This window comes from Phalacrocorax carbo, chromosome 2, assembly GCF_963921805.1.
Source record: "Phalacrocorax carbo chromosome 2, bPhaCar2.1, whole genome shotgun sequence".
NCBI lineage: Eukaryota > Metazoa > Chordata > Aves > Suliformes > Phalacrocoracidae > Phalacrocorax > Phalacrocorax carbo.
The window spans coordinates 211,103-236,640 of NC_087514.1; the positions used below are offsets into that span (position 1 = coordinate 211,103).

The window sequence follows — 25,538 nt, forward strand, 5'->3', positions numbered from 1 at the left end:
TAAAAAGTTTGACTGACTTCTGAAATAAGAGTATAGTATCTGGTTGCTAGTGGTGGTAGGAGACTTGACTTCAGGATTTCTTCCAAATAATCCATGTTATCTTCATCATAAATTTAGCTTGCTGGTCCTGAACTGAGCACAGTGCTTTTCTGCCTAAAGCATATCTTCCAGAAATGGCAACCTATCCCAATTTTGCCTTGTTTCAGTTCCCAGATCCAAGCTGGTGATTGTCTTCCATTACAAAGTCTCAAGACTATTCTAGGAGTTCTCTTTCTCCACAGAAAGATGCAGTCAGAAAATACTACTGAGCTTGCAAATAGGGACCAGTTTTTAAAGGCATGCAAATACTTAAGCCCAGGGGTTATTTTAATGCTGAAATTTTTTGGATAATCCTCGTCCTAAGCAGCAAGACCCATATCTGCTATATACATTTTCCTATTTCAAAAGCGAAAATCAGATTCACAGTTTAATCACAGAAGATTAAACATGGTATCTTCTCTCTCTTTTAAGAACACTCCTCTGTTGCTTTCTGTCCTATTTGAGAAAGCAAACCATATGATTGTGCCTCTGCAGATAGTTCTGCATTTGTGTGAGAAATCATTCCACAGTTTGCTACTTGGTCCTTAAGAAAGCTCCAGATCAGATAAAATTTGCGGTTGACAGAGAGTGATTATATTATGATGAATAAGCAGCAATCCCACAAGTAATCTCTGTCACTTTGCGTGTGATTCGTATCCAAACTATGCCTTAACAGACCTGAATGGGAAGTTGCACATCTACAAGAAGAGATTACAATCCCTACCTCCAAGCTGTTGGAGGGTCTAAGGGCCCTTCAACCCAGTAGGAAAAGGTCATAAAAACGTTCTTATGGCAATAAGCCAGACAAATTTAAACATAAAATATGCATATTTTCCCTTGCTCAATGGGAACGTTAGTTATTTAAAAAATTAAATGAGAGAAAGCAGCATTGTCTCTTTTAATAACTTCACGAGGATTCTGCTCTGTCAGAAAGTATATACTAGTCAAGCCAGTTGAGCAAATACAGGTGGACAGGATCTTTCTTGATTTATACAAGAGAAGTTTATTATCTTTTCAGGGTTTAAAATTTACAGCTCACATTGCAGGAAAAATCATATTTGCTGCATAAGAATTCTAAGCCTAACAATGTCCTTATGGGTACACAGTCCCACCCAGTAAACAAAAACAGACCAAGGTGCAGAGGCCCAAGTGTAAAGGCATCATTGCAGCAGCATCACTGAGATCAACAGGACTGCTTGTGACAGCAGGGCATCTCGATGCTATGCACTAAGTGGGCCAACTCCCTTAACAGTGGATGCTTCAGGACCAAGCTGAGCTGTCACGGTCTGCCTCTGGCAAACAGTAATTGTGGTGCCAAGCATGAGCCTGCATTCAAACACTAATGGTAATATTTCTGAGAAATTTCCACTGGACGAGACTCCTTTAAGGAGAAGACTTGACTTGCTTCTGACTCCAAAGCAACAAGATATGACATCTAAGCAGAAGCAGCAGGCCCTCCGGCAAGGAAGTCAAGGCGCTCTGAACATCCAAGATCAGCCTAGTTTTTTCCTGGGGAGGGAAATTAGCAGCATATCCTTTCTATATAGCTTTGTGCAGCTGGAAGAAAGCATCATGGGAAAAGGGAAAACCTATAAAGCTCCTCAGTTAGCACAAGTTTTGCTAGTGCAGAGCCCTTCGTGACTCCTGTATTTTCAGGTGCTCTGCAGAAGATGGATTAAGCCTGGGCAAACACAGAAGGACGACATCAGCCATTACAGCAGACAAAGAAGCATTGGTCACTTAAACAGAATTTGGGGGCCCCTTTTCATTATTACCTTCAATCTGCACAGCAGCTCTTTCTGGAATATTTCTTCAAAAATTATCTGAAAACAAACACACTTCAGGTGCAACTTTGTGCCTTTGAAACAGCAGCTCAAATAAGCTTCTAACCCTCCACACAACCCAGATGCAGCCACTTCTGCAGTGCAGATGGAAACTGAGACAAAACATTGGAAACAGAGTCAGCAGTGGAATCCAGATATCCGCTAACAGCTATCAAGTGCTTTAACAAAATTTTTTCTTTCACTTCAGTAGAGTCTGATTGGCCCTAACAGCTAAAGGAGCTCTGGAAGTACCAGCTGCATACATAGCACAAGGCTCCTACACCCCAATGCTGGGGTGCTGACAGCAGTTAGGCAGATGTGTCCAGCTCTACTCTGGCAAGGTTAGTCTTCAGCTCAGGATTATGGTTTAGGCCTAAAGAACACACAATCAGTATTTCCTTTTCTCTAAGAGATGTATAAAATTCTGCAAGGAATCTGATAGTAGCATTATGAACTTAAAACTGTGCTGCTCAAGGGACACCAGGCTCTCCACTCTGCAATGGTCTTGCTCAGTTTCACCAGTCCTTTGGTTTAGCTATAACAGGCTTTTCTCAAGGATGTGAAATCAACCCTGGAAACAGCAGGTAGATGCCATTTCTGGGATCAGTCGCTTCCCAAGCTAATTCTTTACTCAGATGCTAAATAGATGTTAAGGCCCTGAACATTTCTCGTTTGCCTCCACCTACCTATTCACTGAGAGGCACCTGCTTTTTCACAGCTGACATGCAGAGAAAGAGGGCAAGGGCACCCCTCTCAGCATAAGCGAGGCGTCCCAACTGCACAGTGCCCGAGTTCAGCTCTCATTTACAGAACTGTCAGCCTGAGCCCCACGGTTTGCTTTCACTGATGTGTCTGGAGAAATCTTCCACATGAGCTGCAGTCCTGGCAGATGCCCAGCATGATTCCACTAAAATGACGGAGTATAACTGACTGGAGAGTTCAGCCACCATCCACTGAGCTGACACTCCCCCAGAGCTGCAGGACAACTAACTGCTTCCCAAAGCTGCTCTGCTCTGGGGTGGCTTCAGCTACCACCACCATCTGGTAGATCTGTAGTATGCTTGTCCTTGGGAGCTGCACTACCACGTTGCTCTTTACGGTGTGGGAACAGATCTGTGCAAAGGAGACCGCACTGCAGGGACACCAGAGCAAACCTGGGGCCTCTAACCAGCTACCCTCTCCGGCCACCACAGAGAAGTTCTCGGCACTTCCATCAGAGGCAGGTGGACCACAGGCAGGAGCCAAGAAGAGGCAGGCAGACTGTCTCCTGATACAAGACTGAGGCTTCCTGGGCCACTGCACCTTGAGGTGCAAGAAAACTCTGCAAATGGAACATGACATGTTCTTTCCAGCAGGAAAGAAGGACCAAGAGCAGTGATTTCCCAAATGAGGGATCAGGAAGCACCTGGCTCTACTCAGTTTTGCCTCTGAGTGACAGAAGAGCTATGTAAAAGAGAAATACAAGAAATATTAATACATTTTTCAGTGACCTAGAGCTAATATGGACAAGTCTTCAGGGCACACTAACAGTGGACCACATCTGAGCCAGCTCATGTTTTGCCTGAAGTGGGAAGGATTTGTCATCTCCCTCCCAGAAAGTCTGCCTCTAAAACCAAGAGAGAAAAGCCTCCATTTTACACCTGAAGGAGTAGCAAAGAGCCAGGATAACCGAGACAGCCAGGCCAGCACTCATGTAATGCACGGGCCTGGTACCACTGTGCTGTCCTAAGGGAAGAAACCTTCATGCAAGCCGTTAGGTCTAACAATGGTTTCTGCCTCTTGCCAGTGGCAGTAGCACCCTGCTTCCAACAGTCCCTTGGAAACAGTGCCTGCAGAAAGCCCACTGACCCAAAGGATCGGGCAAGCCTCCTGAAAACTTGGGAACAAATTCAGGAAGTTCATCACAGTCAAGAGGATGAGCTAAGGCAGCAAGACACAGGACTTTAAACTTTGGCACAGAACACCATACATGTGCCGGGGACTTTATGGACCCTATAGAGCCACCTACCCTTTTCTGACATCCCAAAGTGCTGGACGTGAAGACTTGAGGGGATTCTGGGGGTGGGGCATTGCATGAGATGCATGAACCATTACCTCCAGTCCACCCTTCTCATGCAATGGCACCATGTCCTGAGTTCAGTCCTCCTCCCTCTCCCACAGGGTCGTACACAGCACTCAGCAGATTCCTGAGGCCTCTCCTCCTTCTGGGTTACCCACCACTCCCAGAAGTATGCATTTATTTTCTTCCACCTTCTCTTTCCTCAGTGCACAGCAAATAGGAGCTGAACTTTCCACCTCAGCCCGCTTTGGTTTTTTACATTTCTTCCATCTCAGTCCTGATCTGCAGCAGCCATTCTCACCTCAGGTATGGAAAAGTAGGGAAAGGAGGTGAAAGCAGGGGAGGAAACAATCATTATGTGTTTGTGATCAGTCAGGTCCAGAAGCCACTTGACCCAGAGAGATCAGAGTTTCCCCTACAACAATGGGTGAGCCTGGGAAGCAAATCAAGCAGACTGAATGATTTTTGGCAGAGAGAGAACAGTAGGAGTGGTACAGACCTCTTCCTCCTCAATGCGAGCAGGTTCAATCAGCAGATTATTGGCTTGATCAAACGACACCCCCTGTTAGGACAGGAACCAGCAAAGAGGCATGCGGATTAGTGGAGCATAAACCAAACCCGCCACCACTACCACCACCACCCAACACGCAAACGCACACCACTCTGATAGGTCTGGCCACACAGCACCAGAGCAGACCCCACTCACACCATTCCTGATTACCACCTACCAGCGAGTACCAGCGACAGGGCTGTTCCCCGGGCTTACAACACGCAGAGTGTCAGCGCTCTCTGGCCCAGCTAACTGGAAGCTGCATCTTTAAGGCCATATTTTGACCATGTTGACACTCTGAGGCTGTGACCCCCAAGCTCATAAGCTGAACTCTATTAGTTGATTTTACCCCCTCTGTACCAAGTCATTCAGTGAAAAAGGAAGGATTAAACACAGGAGGAAAGCACAAAGGGACCTCTGGTGCCACCCAGCTGCTGCACAGGAATGAAGCGATGCCAAATCAAACTGCATTGGTCCCTCCTGCAAAGGGGAGAGCCTCTGGTGGAACAGTGCATCCTGCCAGACACCCAGGGATCCTGGTCCCAAATGCAGGAAACCTTAGAATTTCTCTTGAAAACCAACTGTCTTTGCTAAAAAACCTCTGGTTTAAGGATTCAGCCTTCTGTGCACCCTGTCCTACCTCCTTCTTCAATGCATGTATGCAGCACCTCTTACTCAAAACTCCACTGCACAGGGACGCTGCTCCCTTTCCCACTTCTGGAATACAACTCAGGAGGCAAGCTAATAAATCTGCCTTCATGGAGCAGGCATCCAACCCAGCCCCATGAAAAGGAAAACTGTGATTTCCAGGCAGAAAGCTTAGCCAATAACAAAGGCCTTTCTGAGAGACACACCAAACCTGTTGTCTTAACACCTACGTAGACTTTACAGGTTTTGCCAATGGGTCAGTGCATCCTCAGCTTTGAGTCCCTGACTAAAATAAGCTTTTTAGGTGAGGGCACTTCCTAAGTCTGGCAGGTCTTGGATGAAGGGGACTCAAAATGGCTTCACACAGTCTCACAAGAAGCAGCAACTCCTTTTCATTCTGAAGAACTTCACAAACAGTAAGGAAACTACGTGCCTCATCCCTAGGGAGCAAGGGGCAAGCTATATCAGGTCAGATACAGCAAGGCAAGCATCCACTGAGAGAAAGGCTCCAAAGCAAACCTGAGTGCAAAAACCTTCTCCTGAGCAATCTGCACTCCAGCATTGGGTGGAAGTGATCCCAGCGGTCTGGACCATGTATGGTAACAGGAAGAACAGATTTTACTCCAGCGTCTTCCACCAGTTCAGAGACCCCCATCTCACCCATGAGATTTGTTGGTGTCAGACTATGATGGAAATTCAGCCACAACCTAATACCTGCCTCCCAAATACACCTCACAAAATCATCACACCAATTACAGTAAGAATTGGTCTAACCTCACGCATTGTTCCTCATCAGTATGTTCCTATTCCACTATGAGGATCTTCCTCAAGCATGAACCTCTGTGTGCCCCTAACCAAACATGGTGATTCAGCTGAGTAGAGCCAAGGACCTTCTATCTCATCAGCCCCCAGCATAACCGGAAAGGCCCATCACAGCCCCATGGCCCATGGGAATGGCACAACTCCAGAGCACAAGTTCCCCTAAATCCCAATGCACACTTCATCAGGCTGCATCCACACTGGGGCAGGCACAGGGTGGAACCAACGGCAAGGGCATGCTCCTGTCTGCTGTCACTATCCGCTCTTCTCCAGGAAGCACTGTGGCGGAAAGACAAGCGTAAGCAGCCTGCACATAAGCCTGAGATTAGATCCATCCAGGGATAAAGCTCATCCTGTTGCAAATGAGGTGCAACAACCAGCAAGCAAGGAGGCGATTGAAAGGGATGGAAGAACCTGTCAGTGATGGGACAAAAGGACTGTTCTTGCAGCACAGAACACAACATAACACACAATGGGGAGGGTGCAAGAATCTGGATGCGGCACAAGGAGTCAGACATAAGCAACATGGCAGAGCTCTTAGACAATCATATGAGCCCCAGAACAAACTTCAGCGCCCACCCTCAGCATGTCTCTCCTGAAGTGCTGGAACCTCTTCCCAATATTTTCATCGGTACCACATCAATCTGGTTGGTAGTTCAAGGTAGCAGAAGGGAGGTCTGGCACCCCCCTGACCTTCCCTGCTCCCCACAAGACCTTACCTTAACTGATGGCTGAGCAGATAAAGCTCCGTTCTTTCTGTCATCCTCATCCCACGCTTCCTCCTGATCCTCAGGCTCTGTGTTATTATTGCAGCCTCCTAACTCCTCTTCCTCTTTGGGGACTCCATCACTGTTCAGCCCCTGCAGGAGTGCCACCACTGCCTCTGGCTTGGGCAGTTTAGTTATCTTAAAGTGTTTCTTATAATGGGGCGTGTCCTTCCGGATAAGCCTCTGTTTTTCCACTGGGAATGGTCGCTCTTCATCCTCATCCTCATCCTCACTCCGTATTAGTGTGTCCTCAGCAAAGTGTACAGTGGGCTACAATGGCAAATCCCCAGAAAGGTTGTGAACCTCAGGTAACAGCCACATCTGGAAGCCGTGCAGAAATCTGCTGTCCGCCCCCCACCAACACAGGCAAAGCCAATGTTGCTGCTTTTTTGCTAAAGACAATGCAGGAATAAATATTAAAATTTCATACTTGCCTTTTTCCATATCAACTCCTTCACTCAGACACTTCTGTCAGCTCCAAGGATTGAGGGCACTCAAACCTGTAACCCTGATTTTCCCCACAGTCCTTGTCTGGCTCGCACACTGTCCTTCCTAGTCTCTCATGGTCCCAGCTCCCACAGGCTGCCTCAATGTCTACTTGCACGTGGCTTCCACGGCCTGTATTTGCCTCCAGTGATGCCCACATCGCACTCTTTACATCCATTTACCATTTTCTCTGAAACTTTCAAGTCCTTCCACTTTTTATCATGACCTTGCTGCAGGTTGCTAGGCTCCTACCTCATTGTATTCCACTTCCACATCTTCCTCCTCTTGGCCAGCAGCTTCCTTATGTTCCTCTTCAGCTCTGGGCTTTGCCACCTTCTCCAGCTCCTGCATCTCAGGCACCTGCCCATTTGGCCAGCTCTTCTCTCCCTCCTCTCCCTGCTCCTCTCCCCTGAAGTCAGCAGAAGCAGTGCTGTTGGACAGGTGGGAGTCCTCACTGCGATTTGACATGGTGCTCAGCCTCTTCTCCTGAGAAGATGATTGTAAAAGTCAAGATGGAAACCAAAGCAGATGGAGGAATGTAATGTGACTGGTGTGAGGTGGGTACAATCCAGTACCAACAGAACCAGCTTTTTCTTCAGGCTGCCTGCTGCTTTCCCTGCCAAGCCTACTGCATCTCAGCTAGGTCCACCCCTGTTCCACCATCTGTGTAGGCATTTATTCTTAGTATCACACCTGGGCAGCAAGATGTGTCCTCTGAGCACTCCATTCCCATCATTCTTTACTGGGAACATCGGAGCCGCCGTTTCCTCTCCCTGCATTATGACAGAAGTGGTAGAAGCGCACACATTTCCCTTACAACATTCTCTGTACCCTGGTTGCATCTCTTGCTCTATGTCAGTGGCCCCAGCTGACACCACAAGGCAGATGCCAATCCCTGGGGAATCCAGGCAATCCATGCTCAGTCCCTTTCCCAGAAGTAAGTTCTTTCTGCCCACCTTACACACACTGCCTCCCCATTCCCCAAGTCTGCTCCATGTTCTCTGTAATTATCCATTTCTTAGTGAACAGCACTCACTTCTGCGTTAGGAGAACTCAGTTCCGTGTCAGGCTTCGCAGCATGCACCTCATTGCGCCGAACTTCAATCACTTTCTTCATAACCTTCAGTTCACTAGGGTGAGGGGTTGCTCTGCGCTGTAAGCCCTACCAAAGAAGAACACTCAGAGCAGGAGATTCAACAGTCATAGCAGCATGCACCATGCCTCAAGACCGAACCACTTAAAATAACATGTTTCCTCAGAGTGCTAGAGCCCCAGCTGGACATGACCTAAATGTCACGCTGCAGGATCTGATCTGTCCCTCTCTGCTACTATAGCCTGCAGCTGGGAAGAGGAAAGAAACAGAGGCAGATAACACTTCTCAGAGCTTTCTCTCTGACATTATCCTGCTCTCCGATAGATGGATTGGGAGGAATTATAGAGACGGGAAGTTTTAAACTGTGCTTCAGGCTTAGTAAATGCAAAAACTGTCAACACAGAAACCCCTAAAGAAACACAGGTGGATTACTTTCTTAGTCCTTGTGGTGTTTCTTAACATGTCTCACAAGCCTGTATGCTACCAGAATTTGTGATGCTTAGCTAGTCCCATCCCAGGTAAGAGTCAAGAAAAACAGTATTCTAAAACTAATAACGACGTTAAAAACAATCAAAAAACCCACAAAACCTCCAAACACCAGCAGCATATACATGCTGCAAGGACAAATGCAAATACAATTTATTAGAAGGATTCATATCTCAAGACAATCTCTCTCCACAAGATAAAAAGGGAAAAAAGCCCTGCAGGAGATTTAAACCCACAGAGTACTTGTTGAAAACTTCCCTTTGCATCTGCAACTAAAGCAAAATGATCTTCCATAGTTTTTGAGGCTGGCTGCCTACAGTATTTAACCACTTTAGTAACAGGATATTTCACAGCATGGGCTTGCACCTGGCTCCATTCTTGGAGGGGAGGAGATTGCCTGGCTTGAGTTTGGCTGTGCAGCTCTTCCCCATGAGGGGGGTCAACTAAAATCCAGTCCTGACAGGAAACTCTTTTATACCTTCTTGTCTCCTGAGGGCACCAAATGCCCTTTGGACTGCAGAAACGTAGTACATGTCCGCAGCAGTATTACAGGGTGAAACAAGAACACCATAATCACTCCCCGTCTTAGGAAAAAAGGTTTAGAATGTACGTACATTTCCATAAGGAGCTAATAAGCTTTCAGAAACTCTTCTTACCCGTCTCTCAGCTCCAGACTCCTCATCATCATCTACTTTGGGCTCATCCAGAAACTGAATCACACTGACTCTGTTTAAATTGGTGTCTGTCCAGCTCTCATCCACACTGTTCTGCAAAAGATTCTCTGGGGAGAAAGATAACACAGTGGAAGTGACTGAACGAGCAGGGTTGTGGGCTTGGATGAGAGAGAGTTCAACACATTAGGGCATTTCTGCTGTATCTGCCTATGGCATCAAACCACAGAGGCCTTGAAGACAAAGGATGTAGCCTCCAGATCTTGTCACCTCTTGTACATCTCCCACAAGCTCTACAGCAGCCTCTACAAAAGGACCTGAATGGTTCAGCTCTAGCAGTCCTTACCCAAGAACTAAGGAAAAAGGTAGGGTTAAAGCATGAATCAGACATATTAACACAAGAATATCACCATGACAGGAAGCAAACCTTACAGACAATGAACTGCTTGGTCAATGGATCAAAGCAGAAGACTTCAAGACTCGGCTGCTCCTTCTTTACCACCTGGCAGAGAAGCAATTTCTCCATTTTAACAATCTCTGCCTTGGAAAGTTGCCACCAGCCATTCGGGAGTCTAGGTCTGCTACAGGTATCACAGTAACAAAGAACAGTCCAACCAAGCAGAGAGGAAGGTTCAAGGCCTCTTCCCTACAGCACTCTCCAGCATTCATAATGCAGTCTCTTACCTAGGCTAGGAGAGGGCTGCTGGGGAAGCAGGTAACAAGTGAGAACTTTTTCTCCTGTCTTTTCATCATCCTCTGTTTGGAATTTCAGCATCGGCTGGGACTGATTTTCTGCCAGCCACAGGGCTTTCAGATTAAGATTTGTCAAAGCAAATGGCAAGTTCTGCAGCCTGCAAAAGAAAAGAACTGCTGGTTAAACTGATCTGGTAATGAAGGAACTTCAACTCAGCTCCAGACTGTCTCATCTGCATTGGAGAGAGACAGAGCCAAGTCACTGCAGGATCCCTCACTCATACATACTGAAGCAGCTGGCTTGTGCTGCACATGGCTCTGCCATAGCCACAGACTGGACTCCAGTAACCCACCCTCATCAGTTTTTAGCAGCGGACAACAATGTGAAAATGGTGAACTTTGAAGAGGGGTTTGAAGACAGCAAAATTATGCTTTCATGGACCAGTATACAGAGAGTGTTCCGAACAGAAGCTCTGGTCAGCTTCCAACTGCTACAAAAAACACCAGCCTCACCTAACAGAACTGCAGCTAAAGTCTGCAGAATTTTTCAGAACAGATCACAGATATTTTTTTTTTTTTTTTTCATAGAACCACAGGTTGGAAGGGACCTCAGGGATCATCTAGTCCAACCTTTCTGGGAAGAGCAGAGTCTAAACAAGATGGCCCAGCAGCCTGTCCAGATGACTCCTGAAGGTTTCCAACGTGGCCGAGTCAACCCCTTCCCTGGGGAGATTATTGCAATGGTTGACTGTTCTCAATGTGAAAAATTTTCCTCTCATGTCCAACTGGAATCTCCCCAAGAGCAACTTGTGTCCATTCCCCCTTGTCCTCTCCATGGGACTCCATGTAAAAAGGGAGTCTCCATCTTCTTCGTGGCTTTGTAGCTTTGCACACTGTGGTGTTGCACACCGCACAAACAAGGCTTTGGCACCAACCACTTGAGGACTGATGACACAAAACTACAAAATCTGCAGGAAGGAAGACAGTGGACCAGGGATTTCCCCTGATCTTTATTTCACGCATGGCAAAATGCCTCCACACGTCTGCATTAGTTCTACCCTGCATTCAAGTAACACAGAAAAAAGCTTAACAGGCAAAGCTTCCGAGACACACACCCTCTTTCCAGAGCCCTAAGCAGCCAGTCTGGGCTTCTCCAAACCACGGATCCTGGGATAAGCACAGACCAAGTTCTGCCAAAACACACCAGGGACCAGCCCACGCTGCTCCTTCACAGCAGACTCCTTAGGAACACACCTACAACCCTGTTTACCCTCCCTGCTGCTGACCTGTTCCCAGCCACATCCAGGACATGAAGCTCAGTGGTGTTAGCAAGCTCTGGTGGCAGGAGGGCCAGGCGATTGTCTCGCAAGGACAGCACATTCAGATTGGCACAGCCTCCAATCTCAGCTGGAAGGGATGTTAGCCGGTTCCGATCCACGTTCAGGTTCGTCAGCTTGGCCAGCTTGCCAAGGGACTTTGGTAAGGCCTAGGAGGGAGACGATTCAGAAGTTGCAGCAGATAAGAGCAGTAGAATAAAGGCATAAAGTCCTCTATCTGGGGAAAAAGGCTGCTTTCTGTCCTAACGGATACATTTTCAGTAAAGTTCTCACTACAACTTTGGGACAGATTTTCCCTCAGGTCAAGACTTTGTCTCCTGTTCATTTGTCCACTCCCAATATTTGTGTTTTAATAATCAAAATCATGAGCAGTTTGGAGCAGGGCCATTTCTAATTACACTACTCCATAGTCCCTCGCTAAATGCAGCTTTTGATGTAGTCCTGCTCCCGTCAGATTGGATGGGCTTCAGGACTGGCTATCCCAGAGCCAGCATCACAGCTATCCTGGAGAATTTTTCAGAGAAAAAAGCAGTGAGAGAAGGCAGCTTCCAGCAGGGTCTTCTCAGGAGCCCATGAGCTAGGTGAAACACTATCTCAAAGCAGCTGAAGGGATAGCAGCCGGAGTTTGCTCAGAAATCTGACTCAGAGGCCAGAAGATGGGAAGAGATCCCTGGCACATGGCTAAACCAAACAGGAGAGGCAGGGTGGCTGCTGGTGTACTTACTGTCAGCATGTTCTCTGTCAAGATGAGTTCTGACAGATTTTCACAGTCCCCAATTGACTCTGTCACCTCTGTCAGCCGATTCTGGTCCACCTTGAGGATGGAGAGCTGCTTCAGCTGACCTGGCCAGGGCAACAAGCTAGGTGTGAACTATGCCACAGAGATAATGACGGTGTTCTATGTTCATCGGTCCAAAAATCCTCCCATTAGGGATTCTGTAATGTAACAATACAGGCAATACCCTTCTTTCCCCCCAGGGTTGTTCCCAGGTTTCACCCGTGCATGATGCAGATCAAGAACCTGAACTCGTCCTGTAGAGTTCTGCTCACCAGTATCATCTACTACTTCTGCACTCAACTACTGTGACTATGTCAAGCCCTCATGCCTTGTTACATACACTCTTGCGTGAAGCACCCCCCACCAGGAGGGTGCCCAGGCAGTGAAGTCCTGAACTCTTCCCCATCCCACAATACTCACCAATCCCATCTGGAATGCATTCCAACAGGTTCTGTGACAGGAGCAAGTCTGTCAGTGCTACTAGCCCACTGACCTCGTTGGGCAACTGCTCCAGCTTGTTCTCTGACACATCCAGACAGACCAAGCGGCGGAGATTGCCCAGCTCCTAGGATCAGAAAGGAGAGACCACGGCTCGAGGGAGCAGTTGAGGAAGGGAGCAGAGCGGTGGATCAACGGCCCTGACAGGTACTCACTGGAGGCAAGGCTGAGAGCTGGTTCCGGTCTAACCAAAGCTCACGCAAGTTTGGTAGTGCTCCCAGAGTGTCTGGCTGTAACAGAGCAGAACAGTAGTAGCGTCAGTCCCTTTTACAGGGGAGAAGCTGCTCTAGGATGCTACACATCACACCACACCTGTGCAAAGCTAGACGTTATTGCTTTCACACCTCCTAGAACCATTCACCAAATGGTTTATGAAGCTAAAGTGTTGGCGTGCCACAATATAGCAGCACACGTTTGTAAATGTCTGGGATGGCATACTGGCTGCAGAAGGTCCCAACAGGAAGCATGGAAGACAACAGCAAGGACTGTCTCGTAGCAGGCAAGACAAGAACTTAACAGGGTTTTGGAAATTCCGGCCTTACAGGAAATGAGTCTTTCTCCTCTTCCTCCTCTCAGACATGAAAACAAACATTTGGCTAACACTGGCCAACTCAACACGATACAGCAGCACCACCAGCAATGGTAGACATACGTTCACAGCATCACTCCACAAACACCACACACACCAATTAGCATTTGGGTTTGGCGTTAATGCACCACTGGAATGTGGTTCAAGTGCCAGACAACTGTTCTCACAAGTAAGCTGCAGACTTGTGCATAGCAAGCTGCACAAACTTCTTTGTCTCCCAACTTAGGTGGGCTTCTGCCCAAAAGCATTCCAGAACATAGAGAGCAGGATTCAGTAACAGCTTAATCCATAGCTGCAAAATTAAAGAATATCACTGGATGTCAAGACTGTGCACTGGCTCTCAGCATCCTTACGCTCAGAGCCCTCCATTGAGGCACCTCAGCCCAGAGGGCACACACCCCACGCTTGGCTGACTTCATTGCCAGGAACAACATCGAATGGTCCTGCACTTTGCAGTAGAGAAATCAAATCAGAAAGGAGAAAGGCAGAAAGTTGGCCTAGCAGAAGTGAGAAGCAACAGCTGGGGGCAGTGCAACACAGAAGAGAAAGGAAGTACCAGAGAATCTCAGTGAAAAGGAAAGACCCTTAGGCAGCTAGATAGCAAGAATTAACATCCCAGTGCAAAAGTGCTTGGAAAGAGCTGAGCAAGTTGTACATGAGGACAGTAGGAAGCAAGACACAAGGGTCAACACATGAAGGGAACATTATGCTGGGAACAATGACTAGGCCCCGGTGGGCATATCAGAATCTTCCCGAACAACCTGCGGGTCTATGTCTTTGCATTTCAGATGAAAAAAACACTTGCTTCCACAGAGGTACAGGGTTCTGCCCCTACCAACCACCCGCATTCCCTCCCCACCATCCCTCACCTACCAGTACTTCCAGGTCATTGCCACCAAGATCCAACTGTTCTAACTTGACAAGGAAGGAGAGTGAACTGCAAGATACAGCAAGCAGAGAGGGGAAGAGAGAAAAAATAAAAAAGAACAAACAGAAGGTTAGCATCTGGGACACACATCTCACAAATTATTTACTTTTTAATAAATCCTAAAACAGGTGGGGCAATCCTGACCTCCTTCATAGTCCCTCTGAGCCAAGCATTTTAGAGGAGTTAGTACCCTTCCGCAAGCCACACCACTTGCACGAGAGAATCGGGTTCAGTAGCACCAGCAGTTCTCAAGTGGCCAGTTTCCACTCTGTCAGCAATTTGCCTTCTCCTCCCCACCAAAAAAATACTCTTTGAGCAAAAACATGACAGATGACAAGCCACACCTTAAAACTGCTGACCATTTTTGTAGCAAGGATGGGGACCTGGGCACAGACTAACAGAAGAGAGTCAGCAGAGGACAGTATGTATTTAGGAGGCATGGGGATCATAGCTGCAGGGAGAGGCAGGAATGACAAATTCAACAGCCTCAGTTTCCCTGAATGGGACGCCCATGCTGCTTAAGAGAAAGGGAAAGACAACACTTGCATGATGTCTCAGAAGAGGTCAAGACGTACAGACAAGAAGCTCACTAGGCAAGAGACTGTGAGAAGCCTGCATGGGAACCAAAGCCTGTCAACACTGGTGGTCCAAGGATGTGCCCTGAGTATCTGAGCACGTTACAACCTGATGATATAAAAGACTGCAGCCTACAACGCCACAAAACCAGTTCTTTTGATATGGCCCAGGTGTTCATGTGCGCTCAAGCTCTCAGTCCTACCCCATCAACTCCAACTCCCACCTCCACACAGGGGTTGCTGTCTCTCACTTTACACTAGGGCAGAACTGCCATCTCAGCCCTGCCCACTTCCCCAGTATGGAGGGTCTTCAGTTCTTCTTATTCTCTTCATAAGGAATTGTCCTAATACAGAAATCACTATATTTCTCAAAAAATAGAGCCGTATATCTCAACACCATCCAAACTAAGGAAGCTGGGGGCTGTGAACCTGTGAGAAAGCAATAGAAGAGGTCTGTCTTCCCTGGGCCTGGCTATAAGAATATTTGGGCTACACAGGAAAAGCAAGTTCTTACCTTATGCAGCGGTAAATTTTGAGATATTTTATTAACTCAAGCAAAGGTTCATCAACAGGATCATCAAAAGGATTCTTTTGTATAGCATCTCTCATAATGACTGTACATTTGCTCTTTGACTTCTCTGAAGGGTGAAGCAGCCTTGACTGTCCCTTTGCACCCTCACAGCTTGAATTCCCAAAATAGGAAGAAGTGAGATGTGGAATCCATGTTGATATACGAGGTCTTGCAAAACGCCTCAGTATAGATCACCCTCCGCTATTGCATGGAATACGTCAACGTGAGCTACCCCTCCCAAATTATTGCAAGCTGTGTCCTGTCTGTGTGGGAGAGATGAGGAGTAATAATCAGCTGTACAAGACGAACTAGTTCAGAGCTCAGCTGACAGCAGAAGGCTGACCAATGAAATTAAATTTTGACAAGTAAAGGTCATTGCAAGCTGGACCTTTTAAGGAGCTCAACAACAAGAAAAATCAGAAGGACACTGATGCATTATGGAGTCACAAATTCACAGTATTGAAGCCCATCTACCTACTGGGCTCAGTAACCTTGGAAACTGAAAGCATCATCCATTTTGGTAAGTCATTCTACTCTTTGGCAAGACCACCTGGACTTGTTTAGAGCCATTCTTGGGCACAATTTGCAAGCAGACTAAGTACAAGAGCTTAAGATGTGGGCAGAGTACCTGACAGTACCACTGAAATTTCTTTAACCATTGATTTCAATCTCATATTTGACTGACAGGTGTGATGAGAATTGCCTTGGCCTTCAACATCCTCTTTCTACTTTTGGAAATCATCCAAAAGTAGGATTTGGGGAATTGGGTAAAGATGAAAAGATGCTGGAATTGCACTGCAGAATAAGTATTAAGCCTGGACTTATCTTTCAGAGAAAAACCCCGAAAACTGATAACATGACTCAAGTATCTTGCTGGATGGCATACAAATCTAACCTAGGGAAACAAGGGAGCACTGGGCATGAGAGATCTGCCCAGAAACCATAGGGGTTTGGTCACAGAATGACTTCTCAAACTCCATATACTAGCTGGTTCCTATATGGTGAAAAGCCATTGGGACCATTCTTCACGGCAGTTTGAAGGCCCAACTTTGGATGTAGCTATTACACCATATAAACGAAGAGGTGCATCACAGTGGTGGTGCCTGTCTGTATGAACACAAAGAACACATGGAACAGTCAGCTGTGGGTCCCAACACCAGGACCCAAACTTCTGCTTGCCTCTTCTCAGCTTGGCATAAGGAGCTTTGGCTCTCACGTTCTCCCTTGTAGCTATACTCCATGTGGAGCCATCTCAGCTGGTCTCTTAACATTGCCTTTCTGTGACAGGGTGTTAATGCTGACAACAACTGTGCAGAAAAGATCCAGTGACATTGGCATCAGAAACAAGATGACAGTATTAAATTGAACCACACTTCTACATTGTGTAATCACCAGATATGAAGCCTGGGAGCTGACCAGTGCAGAGTCTTTCAGCTCCTTTTTGAAAGTGCTTGTCCTCTGGGTCAAAGTTGACACATGAATTCTACCAGCAGATATAACTGATGTCATATAAAGACTTGAGGTCCCAGAGGAAAATAACCATCGGGAACAGCACATGCCTGAGTCAAAGCAACGTCTTGCAGCGAGGGAGACATGGCCATCACAGAAGAAGCCACACTAAAGCCCTAACTGCTTAGAGTCTCAAAGCCTTGAAGAGAAGACTGAGAGGGGACCTCATCGATGCTTGTAAGTATCTAAAGGGTGGATGGCAAGAGGATGGGGCCGGACTCTTTTCAGTAGTGCTCAATGACAGGCCAAGGGGCCACGGGCACAAGTTGGAACACGGGAAGTTCCACCTGAACATGAGGACAAACCCCTTCCCTGTGCGGGTGCCAGAGCAGGGGCACAGGCTGCCCAGAGAGGCTGTGGGGTCCCTTCCCTGGAGACATTCACACCCCGCCTGGACGCGGTCCTGTGCCCCCTCCTCTGGGTGTGCCTGCTCAAGCAGGGGGGTTGGATGTGGTGATCTCCAGAGGGCCCTTCCAAACCCTACCACTCTGTGATTCTGTGAACAAGGAGGTTTTAAAATAAAGCAGAGGAGTAAGGGGGGAAAGTACAGGTGGCCAAACTGAATACTTGCCATGAAAAGTAAGAGGGCACTAAGGAAAGATGACAATAGTTGCATGCTTCACACATTCACTGAGGAGTTTGTGTGGCCCCAACACACACTGCTATTCAGAAGTAGTCAGGTAGAATGCCATCCAACATATATTCAAGGAAGACTGAGGGAATCATCAGTTGGATGGATAAGCAGGCAGAAAACAAGCTGACCGGCTAACGTTGGTTAGAAAACTCAAACAACTCTCATGGGCTCCAAACCAGCGATTAATGTACAGGCTCCTTAGTTCTCCACATCCTATCTACCTGACAGAAACAGCTGTACCAACCAGATCCTCTACCAGTAATTCATCTCTGTCCCTAACTTTCTGAAACTTTTAACAAGACTTACCTCTTCTCTCTTGCTGGCTTATTTTTTCTGTCTGCTGCAGGGAAGCCAGTTATCCCACCCACTCCCACAAACTGCTCAACCAAAACAATCAGAAGGGATACCCAAGAAAACAGAGATGTCAGAATGCAAATATCTCTTCAGCTATATTCTGCTGCTCTTCAAATTATGAACTTCCCTTCATACAGAATTCTTCCTCTACCTACATCAATATATTTTTTCTCTCTGTTTCCAAAAGAATCCGTCATCTGCTCCACCTCTCCAGGAAAAATGGTTCTCGCCATTTCCAGCAGCTTTCTTGTGGAACCCTATCTATTTCAAATCAATCCGGACATGGAGGCTGAGTACAGACTCTGAACATCCTTCCCTGCTCTTAAGCCCTGTACTATCTCTCTCCCTCCTCACCCCAGTTTACAGAAATCCAGCGAGATGCAGCTAATTTACGCAAAGCCTTGAGCCCTCCCAAGCAAAGCGCTAGAGTCTGTACGACAGAAACAGCAACTCCCTGAGGAATGAGTAAGAACAATCAGGCAGGAGACTCCTGAAGCCACCAGACAGACACTCACGTGGGGAGAGTCTTTAGCAGGTTCTCACGTAGCTCCAAAGTCACCAGGTTTGCCAAACTGCAAGAGAAAAGGGAGCGAGAAAGCCAGATTCACTGAATAGGGCTTCAGGGATACAAGGAGATGCTCATATCCCTTCCCTTGGGACCACCCCTCATGACCTGCACAAATATATATCCGTGAGTGTGTACACATAAATGGAGATGACAGGGGAAAACAAAAACCAAAGAGGATCTTAAATGACTTCTGATGAAGGTGACTGCTTATTGCAAAATCACGGGGAAACAACACTGTGCTCAAACTCAGGACAAGGGAACATGGTATCACATACAGGGCTGCCCAAAAAGATTAAATCCCTTATGTGTAGAAAGTCAAATCCCATGGGCTTTGCCTTGGCCATTTGCTAGTAACATAAATCATTTCAACATCATCAGACAGACCACACCTGTTTGGAAGCGGGCAAACAGGCACTCATAAAATAAGGAAAGATAGAGGATTGCAGAAGCCTGGATGCCCTGCTTGCCTGTGCCACAGACCACAGAGGAGGAAAAGCAGCTGAGACCAGGAAAGAAACCTTTTTTAAAAGGTTGTCTTTTAACAAGAATAATACTTAGAGGTGCTCATATAGTATGTTTAGTACAGTGGCAAGCTGTAACTGTGATGACACACTCTTCCCCTCCAAGTCCTGCTAGTGTCCCCACCCCAACCCTCCTCCCTGTTATGAGGAACGGGGGCATACTCACTTCCCAATGTCATTGGGGAGGCTCTGCAGGGACACATCATTCAAGGCCAAATGGCCCAGGCTCCTGAGCTGTGTGAAACCCTCCGGAAGCCTGTGAAAGCATGACAGAACAACACACCATTAATTCTGTGCACAAAACAAGCCCTAAATTCCTCACTTAAATCCCCAAAAAGCCAGTCTTACCACATTTGGTATCAACATGTGGGAAGGAGAAAAGCAGGAACCAACTCTGACCCTGGCTCCTGATTCAGAATATGCCCCGTTTCTAAGACAACAAAACCCCCTTGCACCAAAGTCACTACATGTCCAAGTGTGCAAACTTGGCTCTGCAGTACTCAAGCACGAATGCCAGACTAAATTATGCCATGTGATCATTTAAACTTGGAAGCAGGTAGGGTTAACAAGTAATCCAAGTGCCCACCTAAGTAGTATCATCATAACAGCTCTAATGTCCAATAGAACAGGGAAAGACCCGTGAAAAGAAGAAATCCTTTGCTGTTCACAGGCAGTTGCAGGAGCTTCCCTGCCCCACTGCTCACGACACACATCTTACACTCGGCCACAAAAGGACTCTGACAAGTAACTTCCAGTGTAGAAGTGCTAGTCATTCCTGCTGTACAGGGGTTCTCACCGACTGAAAAGCTTGTCCCATTCTGGCCATGTCTGGCACCACAAGAGGGAAGCAGAGAGTTAACTCTATTTAAAGGCCGACTCGGGCAGTGCTTGCCCAAGAGCACAAAGGGCAACAGGCATCTAGAGTCAGACTGGCGTCTGTAGGGACCCTGGCAGACAATGCATCAAGACACCAGTGCTTGAAAGCATGGTCCACCAAGGCAGAGGAGCCACACGTAAATTCCCAAAACGTTATAGATTAAGAGACAGAAGACTGAAGAGACAACACAGAGAGCCCTGTTCTTGAACATAGCTCTGGGCACCACGTATCAGTGAAACAGACCAAACACGAAGTTCAAAGGGCAGCCATCCTAAGTTATAAATAAGACGACAGAGAGCAAAACAGACTGACAGAGCAAAAAGGACTGACAGAGAGCAGAGGACAGCATGCAGGCCTTTCTCTACTCCTCTGTAGTACAAGTCCATATCCATTCTGGTTTGTGCCCCAGGGTGAAGGGCTGGAGAAGGAGTAACAAATTTATTCTAAGAGGACAAAAATCCTCATCATTCACACCAGTGGCAACAGTATGAATAAAGACTCATTAACCCAAGGCACAGGCCCTGCAGAAGAGGGAGCACACACCAGCTCTTCCCTATGCTGATTGTTCCACCTGTGAGGAAAGCAGACATCTGCAGGTCTTGGCAAAGGCAGGGTGATCCTAGGCCTTGACTTCAAGGGAAGACAATTGCAAGATGAAGGCCAGACAAAGCTAGTGAGAATGAGGAACTTCAACTCTCATTCTCAGCTGGATGAAAGGGTTGCATATGCCCTCCTACCTGGAGAGAGGATTCCCACTGAAGTCTGCGATTTCCAAGGATTTGCAGAATTTGATGCTTTCAGGAATTTCTGGAATGTCTGGAAAAAATATGGGAAAGGATAAAAAAAGGCTTGAAAAGAGCCTAGCACGTGGAAAATGGGACACCAGGTACCAGTGACAGCCTAAGACATAGTAAGACAATCATATTTTTGTAGCTTTGGGCACACAAGAAATCACTCTGCGGGACTGTGAAAGGGTACTGCCTCTTCCAGAACATGAGCGCACAGGGTAGTACTACTGTGCTGAGAGAAGGGCTGCGGGACACCCACTCCCCATTTAGCTTTGACCTTACCGTTACGAGAGATGTCCAGTTCCACCAGTTGCATGAAGTTGGCAACCTCAGGTGGAAGCCTCTGGATTTCATTGTCACTCAGACCCAGCTTGCGCAGGTTCAGCAGTCTAAAGAAAGGCTACAACAGGAGAGAACAAAACTGGGTCAGCAGCAGTTCTGTGGGAAAACTGTCTTCTCACCTCAGGGCAATCCTGAGCATCCATCCCTGGAGACAACTGCCTTCTCTCATAATCTCCGTCCTGGTGAGGTCCTCAAAGTGCAGCTGCTGCACAGATGAGAACCCCGCTTAAAGTCTACAAGAGACGAGGGTGAAAGAAGAAAGGCATTTAATGAGTTCAGCTTGATGATTCATTTAACATCTCTCATCCCACTGCTCTTCTCCCTCCCTTGTAGGATACAAAATGAATGTTCCTTGTTTCCTAAGGTAGGCATTCAAATGCTAGCATCATGAGGAAGTCACTATACAGCGGCTTGCCAGGAGACACTGCAGTGTTTATGAGTCTGGTCCAGAGAAGCCAACAAAAGAGAAACATAAGGGGACTTCGAGACCAAAGTCCTGTCCCTGCTGTCATACTCATCTGCTGTACAGTACATTTTGTCAGGACATCAGTGACAGGCGCCTACACCAACAGGGAAAGCATTTGTGCGACTTGTACCGGAAAAGACAAGGAGCAGGCAAACTACCTGTAGGGCCCAAGTTACAAAGAAATAGAGAAGTAATGGAAATTCCTTTCTAGAAACACCACAGTCACAGAAACGTTGACTGGAAGGGACCTCTAGAGGCCTCCTAGTCTAACAACATCCAACTTCTTCACACCTACCTTTGTGCTCAGAAGTCGATTATATTAGCCATAAATGGTAAATTATAAGATTCATCAATCATACTTTCTAGACAACAACAGCCTCTCAGTAAGTTTGATCAACACAACGTACTATAATTATCAACTGAACAAATCTTGCAGCTGCTTCTAACTATTGTCAGACATAGGATACTGGACAGGATGGAAACAAGGCTGTGGTGTTTGCTGCATTTCCTGGATCATTTCAGAGTGCCTGGGAATAACAAACAAACAATATTGGGCCACTGCAGAAGATGAGGCAATTTTAAGAAGTAGCCATAAGCCACAAATAGATAAAGGCAGAGACTGTTGCAGACTGTGTCTCTGATTATGTTTGGGTTCTGCAACAGTACAGACAAGTGCTCTGCCACCTCTAACAGTTTATGAGTTTTAGATGGCCAAACCTTAAGAAGCTAGTAACTCAACCCGTGATGCAAAAGAAAGTAGCGATGAAGGTAGGAACAAACTCAGGTCTACGGAGTAACATGCAGGAGCCACTTCTAATCCATGTAATCATCCTGTCCTACACCAGAGGCAGAGAGGGACTTACTCTAAGGAAGAGAAGATGTAATCGCAGGATTACTTATAGATCAAAAAACACGTCCAGAGAGTCAGGGCTGCTTACACAGACCACACTGAGAATGATCAAACAAGAATTTGAGGTCTGAACCGTCTCTCTCAGTTGCCTTTCCAGTAATCCATATGCATAAAAGGTTGCTGAAACAGACTAGGAATAGCTGTGGGGGTATTGAGATTTGTTCAGGGTGGTGGGACACCCACAAATGTCACTCATGACACTGGAAAGAACAATAACACAGTCCAGACAGAGAGGGGTAAGGAATGAAAAGGTGATGCACAGACCATAAAGGGAGCTGCTCACCCTACTAGAAGGGACAATCGTGAGGTCTAATAATATAACTCTGCTGTAGATCAAAAACCTCTGCAGTTTCCCACAGAGATGTCTCAGTCAGGAAGTGCTGCTGGGTGCAAGCGCATGTTCGAGGGACCAAAAAACACGGCACGGCCCTTGCTACGCTGAGGTTGTCGTACTTCCACATCACTCCCCATACTGAAAGGGAGAATTGCTCTGGAATGAACAGCAGTGATATGGAAGTCAGACTCCTGATGTCCTACAGTGGGGGAAAAAAAGTCCTCTTGACATTGAACAGGGTAAATTCTTTTTAGTTCAGTTTATCTAATGCAAAACAGTTTAATAAGAAAGGAAGTAGGTGAAAGTCTAAATGACAACAAAGGTTCAAGCCAGAGCAGGAGGTTTAGACACTTGATTTGCTATTGTTTCCTAGATCCTTCTCCTAATTTTAGAATGCAAGGAAATTCCAGGCAAGACATTGTGTTGACCTGCTAGACTCTACAAGTTGATAAATAACAAAGGGAACAGAATATCTTTAGTCCAAACTGTTAGCACTTCTGCCTACAGATTTTAGGCAGCCTCAGAATAGATGTGCAAACTTTAAAAAAAAATTTAGAACAAACTAGAATAAAATCATGCTACATGTTGCACTGCAATAAATACGGGAAGCGTTTATTGATGCAAGAGATTTAAAGGCTAACTATCTGTGGGGCAAACTGGTAGCTGTGAACATTGACTTCAGTTTCGTCTAAAGTGTTACTTTCTTGGCTAGGCCATCAGAATCAAAACAACGTAACTTCTCTGGCAGTTCTATCCATGCAGTTTATTGCAATTTAATAGAACAAACTGCATAACAGGTCTTTTACTATTATAACTACCTTACTGAAAATAATCAGAACCTACACGCATGCAGACATGCCTGTGAAGGCAAGTGCAGACCAAGCCTCAGAATTCAGCTGTTGTGACAATCTCCCAATTCTTCCCATCCAACTGACTTTGCTTCTGGGAGACATCTACTAAATATAATGTTCCAAAATACCTTGCTTTGTATGCTATTTTTTTATATCAGTTAAACAGCACTTTTTCTCCCCCAGCTTTTTTTTTTTTTTTAAAAAAGGCAACCAAAAAATTCCAAAACCCCACAGTGCTGACAATTATCAGATCTGTGCACAAACTTCCATTCAGCAAACAGCAAGACAACATGAGTAGTACATCCCACTTCTTAAGATTCAGTTAAGCCGGACTTGAATAAAGTACTTTGATGTGACAAAAATTCAAACTAATCAAAAGTCATCAATGGAGGTCACAATTACAGCATTCCCATGCAAGAATTAAGATTTGATTGGGGGGGGGGGGGGGGAACGGAACACACGAAAAACAAAGAAAATCAAGCAGAATCCCAGTAAGCCAACATGTTTACTCTGAGTAGCAAAACCTTCTTGTTAACTGTTAGGTATCCTTACCAACAGGACTGTGTCAATGAAACACTGCTAACTGAAGCAGAGGTACACCAAGAAGTCTGTATTTTCCCTTGACAGCCCACTTTGCTCGTGTGTCTTTACTGTAATAGCATAAACAGTTTTGCCAGCAGAGCATACTGATGTTTCCATAACCAGTCTAGTAGGCTTAACTGCAGCTGCATCACAGAAATGCAAAGGTTGACCAGCGCTGCTGAAACAAATAAACAGACTCTGGTGGTTCAGCAGCTCTTCAGAGATAGGACCATCTTCAGGAATAAGCCCTTAAAAGCATAGAACAAATGTGTTTCCCACTTACGCTAGCCAAGCTTCTAGAACACCAGCAAGCAGTCAAAGTTTGCGCTTATCTCTACTAGGACTACAGTTAATATTTTGTAAAATACAGCAATATTATGTAATCAAGAACTTTTAAGACTGCAAACACTGTATCTAACACAATGCATATCATTTTCACTTCCGTGTTTTGTGAACTGGGTACTTCGGAGTTGAAGTCCAACAGCCAAATTTACAAAGCAAGACTGCACAAGAGGTTCATTTGTGACACTGGAAATGGAGAAGAAATTAATTTTAAAATTGTTCCTGGAACTAAGAGTGAAAACTTATGCAAATGTCTCTGGAGACTGACAATTATCCCTTTTTCTAATCAATGTTAACCTTGTTTCATACCGCTGGCAAAAAAAAAAAAAAAGTCATGAGTTTAGCACTATACTGAACATCTCTATTAAGATGAAACATACACAACTTCAAGATTTTCTGAATATTAAAAAAAGCACTCACGCCAAATCTGCATGACCTAGATCTTTCAGTGTCCAAACTAGACAGATATAAGATCAAAAATAGAAGTTTGAAGAAAAAAAAATAAGCAGCAGCCTTTCACTGTTTCCTGACATACCAGAAGCCCAAAGACCACACAGAGCAAACGCAGATTAGTACAAAAGGGCTCCAGTGCACAGGAATTCAGCTAGCTCAGGGTATGATGGAAGTTATCACAAATAGGAAAAAAAAGGCTCAAGACAAGGACTGGAGGGTGTACTAATATACTGTCAGCAAGATTCGGTAACTGGGGCGGGGGGGAAGCCTTTGTAAATTAGAATATATTACAAAGACCTTCTACTGTTGAAGTATGTGAATGGTTACAGGATGACTAGATGGAAAACAGTTACAAAGGTGTCTTGCAAGTAAGATTCAGGAGACAAATTCTTACAATATCCAGAGCAGAGCAACTGCAATGTAACAGGTTGAAAGTACACAGGCCATTGCTCTCATTAACATATTGATTGGCTGAAAATTAGTAAAAGGTATAAAAGCTTGTAAAGCACTATAGGCAGAAGATAAGACATACTCCACAAAATTATAAAATTGCAAGAC

At 46.0% G+C, this 25,538-nt stretch overlaps 1 protein-coding gene across 26 annotated transcripts in view; it reads right to left on the bottom strand.

Annotated features, from left to right (window-relative positions):
- SCRIB (scribble planar cell polarity protein) overlaps window positions 1–25,538 on the bottom strand; it is a 122,665-nt gene that overhangs the window by 78,454 nt on the left and 18,673 nt on the right. For 24 of the 26 annotated variants that reach the window (XM_064441873.1, XM_064441866.1, XM_064441852.1 and 21 more), the window contains exons 2-16: window positions 20,983–21,100; window positions 20,650–20,728; window positions 19,202–19,291; window positions 18,462–18,518; window positions 14,249–14,312; window positions 12,942–13,016; window positions 12,709–12,853; window positions 12,235–12,353; window positions 11,460–11,659; window positions 10,165–10,331; window positions 9,466–9,590; window positions 8,267–8,392; window positions 7,483–7,716; window positions 6,697–7,014; window positions 4,460–4,522 (exon numbers count right to left, since the gene is read on the bottom strand). In XM_064441873.1, the coding sequence (XP_064297943.1) occupies window positions 4,460–4,522; window positions 6,697–7,014; window positions 7,483–7,716; window positions 8,267–8,392; window positions 9,466–9,590; window positions 10,165–10,331; window positions 11,460–11,659; window positions 12,235–12,353; window positions 12,709–12,853; window positions 12,942–13,016; window positions 14,249–14,312; window positions 18,462–18,518; window positions 19,202–19,291; window positions 20,650–20,728; window positions 20,983–21,100 (1,980 nt within the window). The remainder of the gene's footprint in view (window positions 1–4,459; window positions 4,523–6,696; window positions 7,015–7,482; window positions 7,717–8,266; window positions 8,393–9,465; window positions 9,591–10,164; window positions 10,332–11,459; window positions 11,660–12,234; window positions 12,354–12,708; window positions 12,854–12,941; window positions 13,017–14,248; window positions 14,313–18,461; window positions 18,519–19,201; window positions 19,292–20,649; window positions 20,729–20,982; window positions 21,101–25,538) is intronic. The other 2 variants (XM_064441860.1, XM_064441854.1) reach the window with 1 other exon arrangement.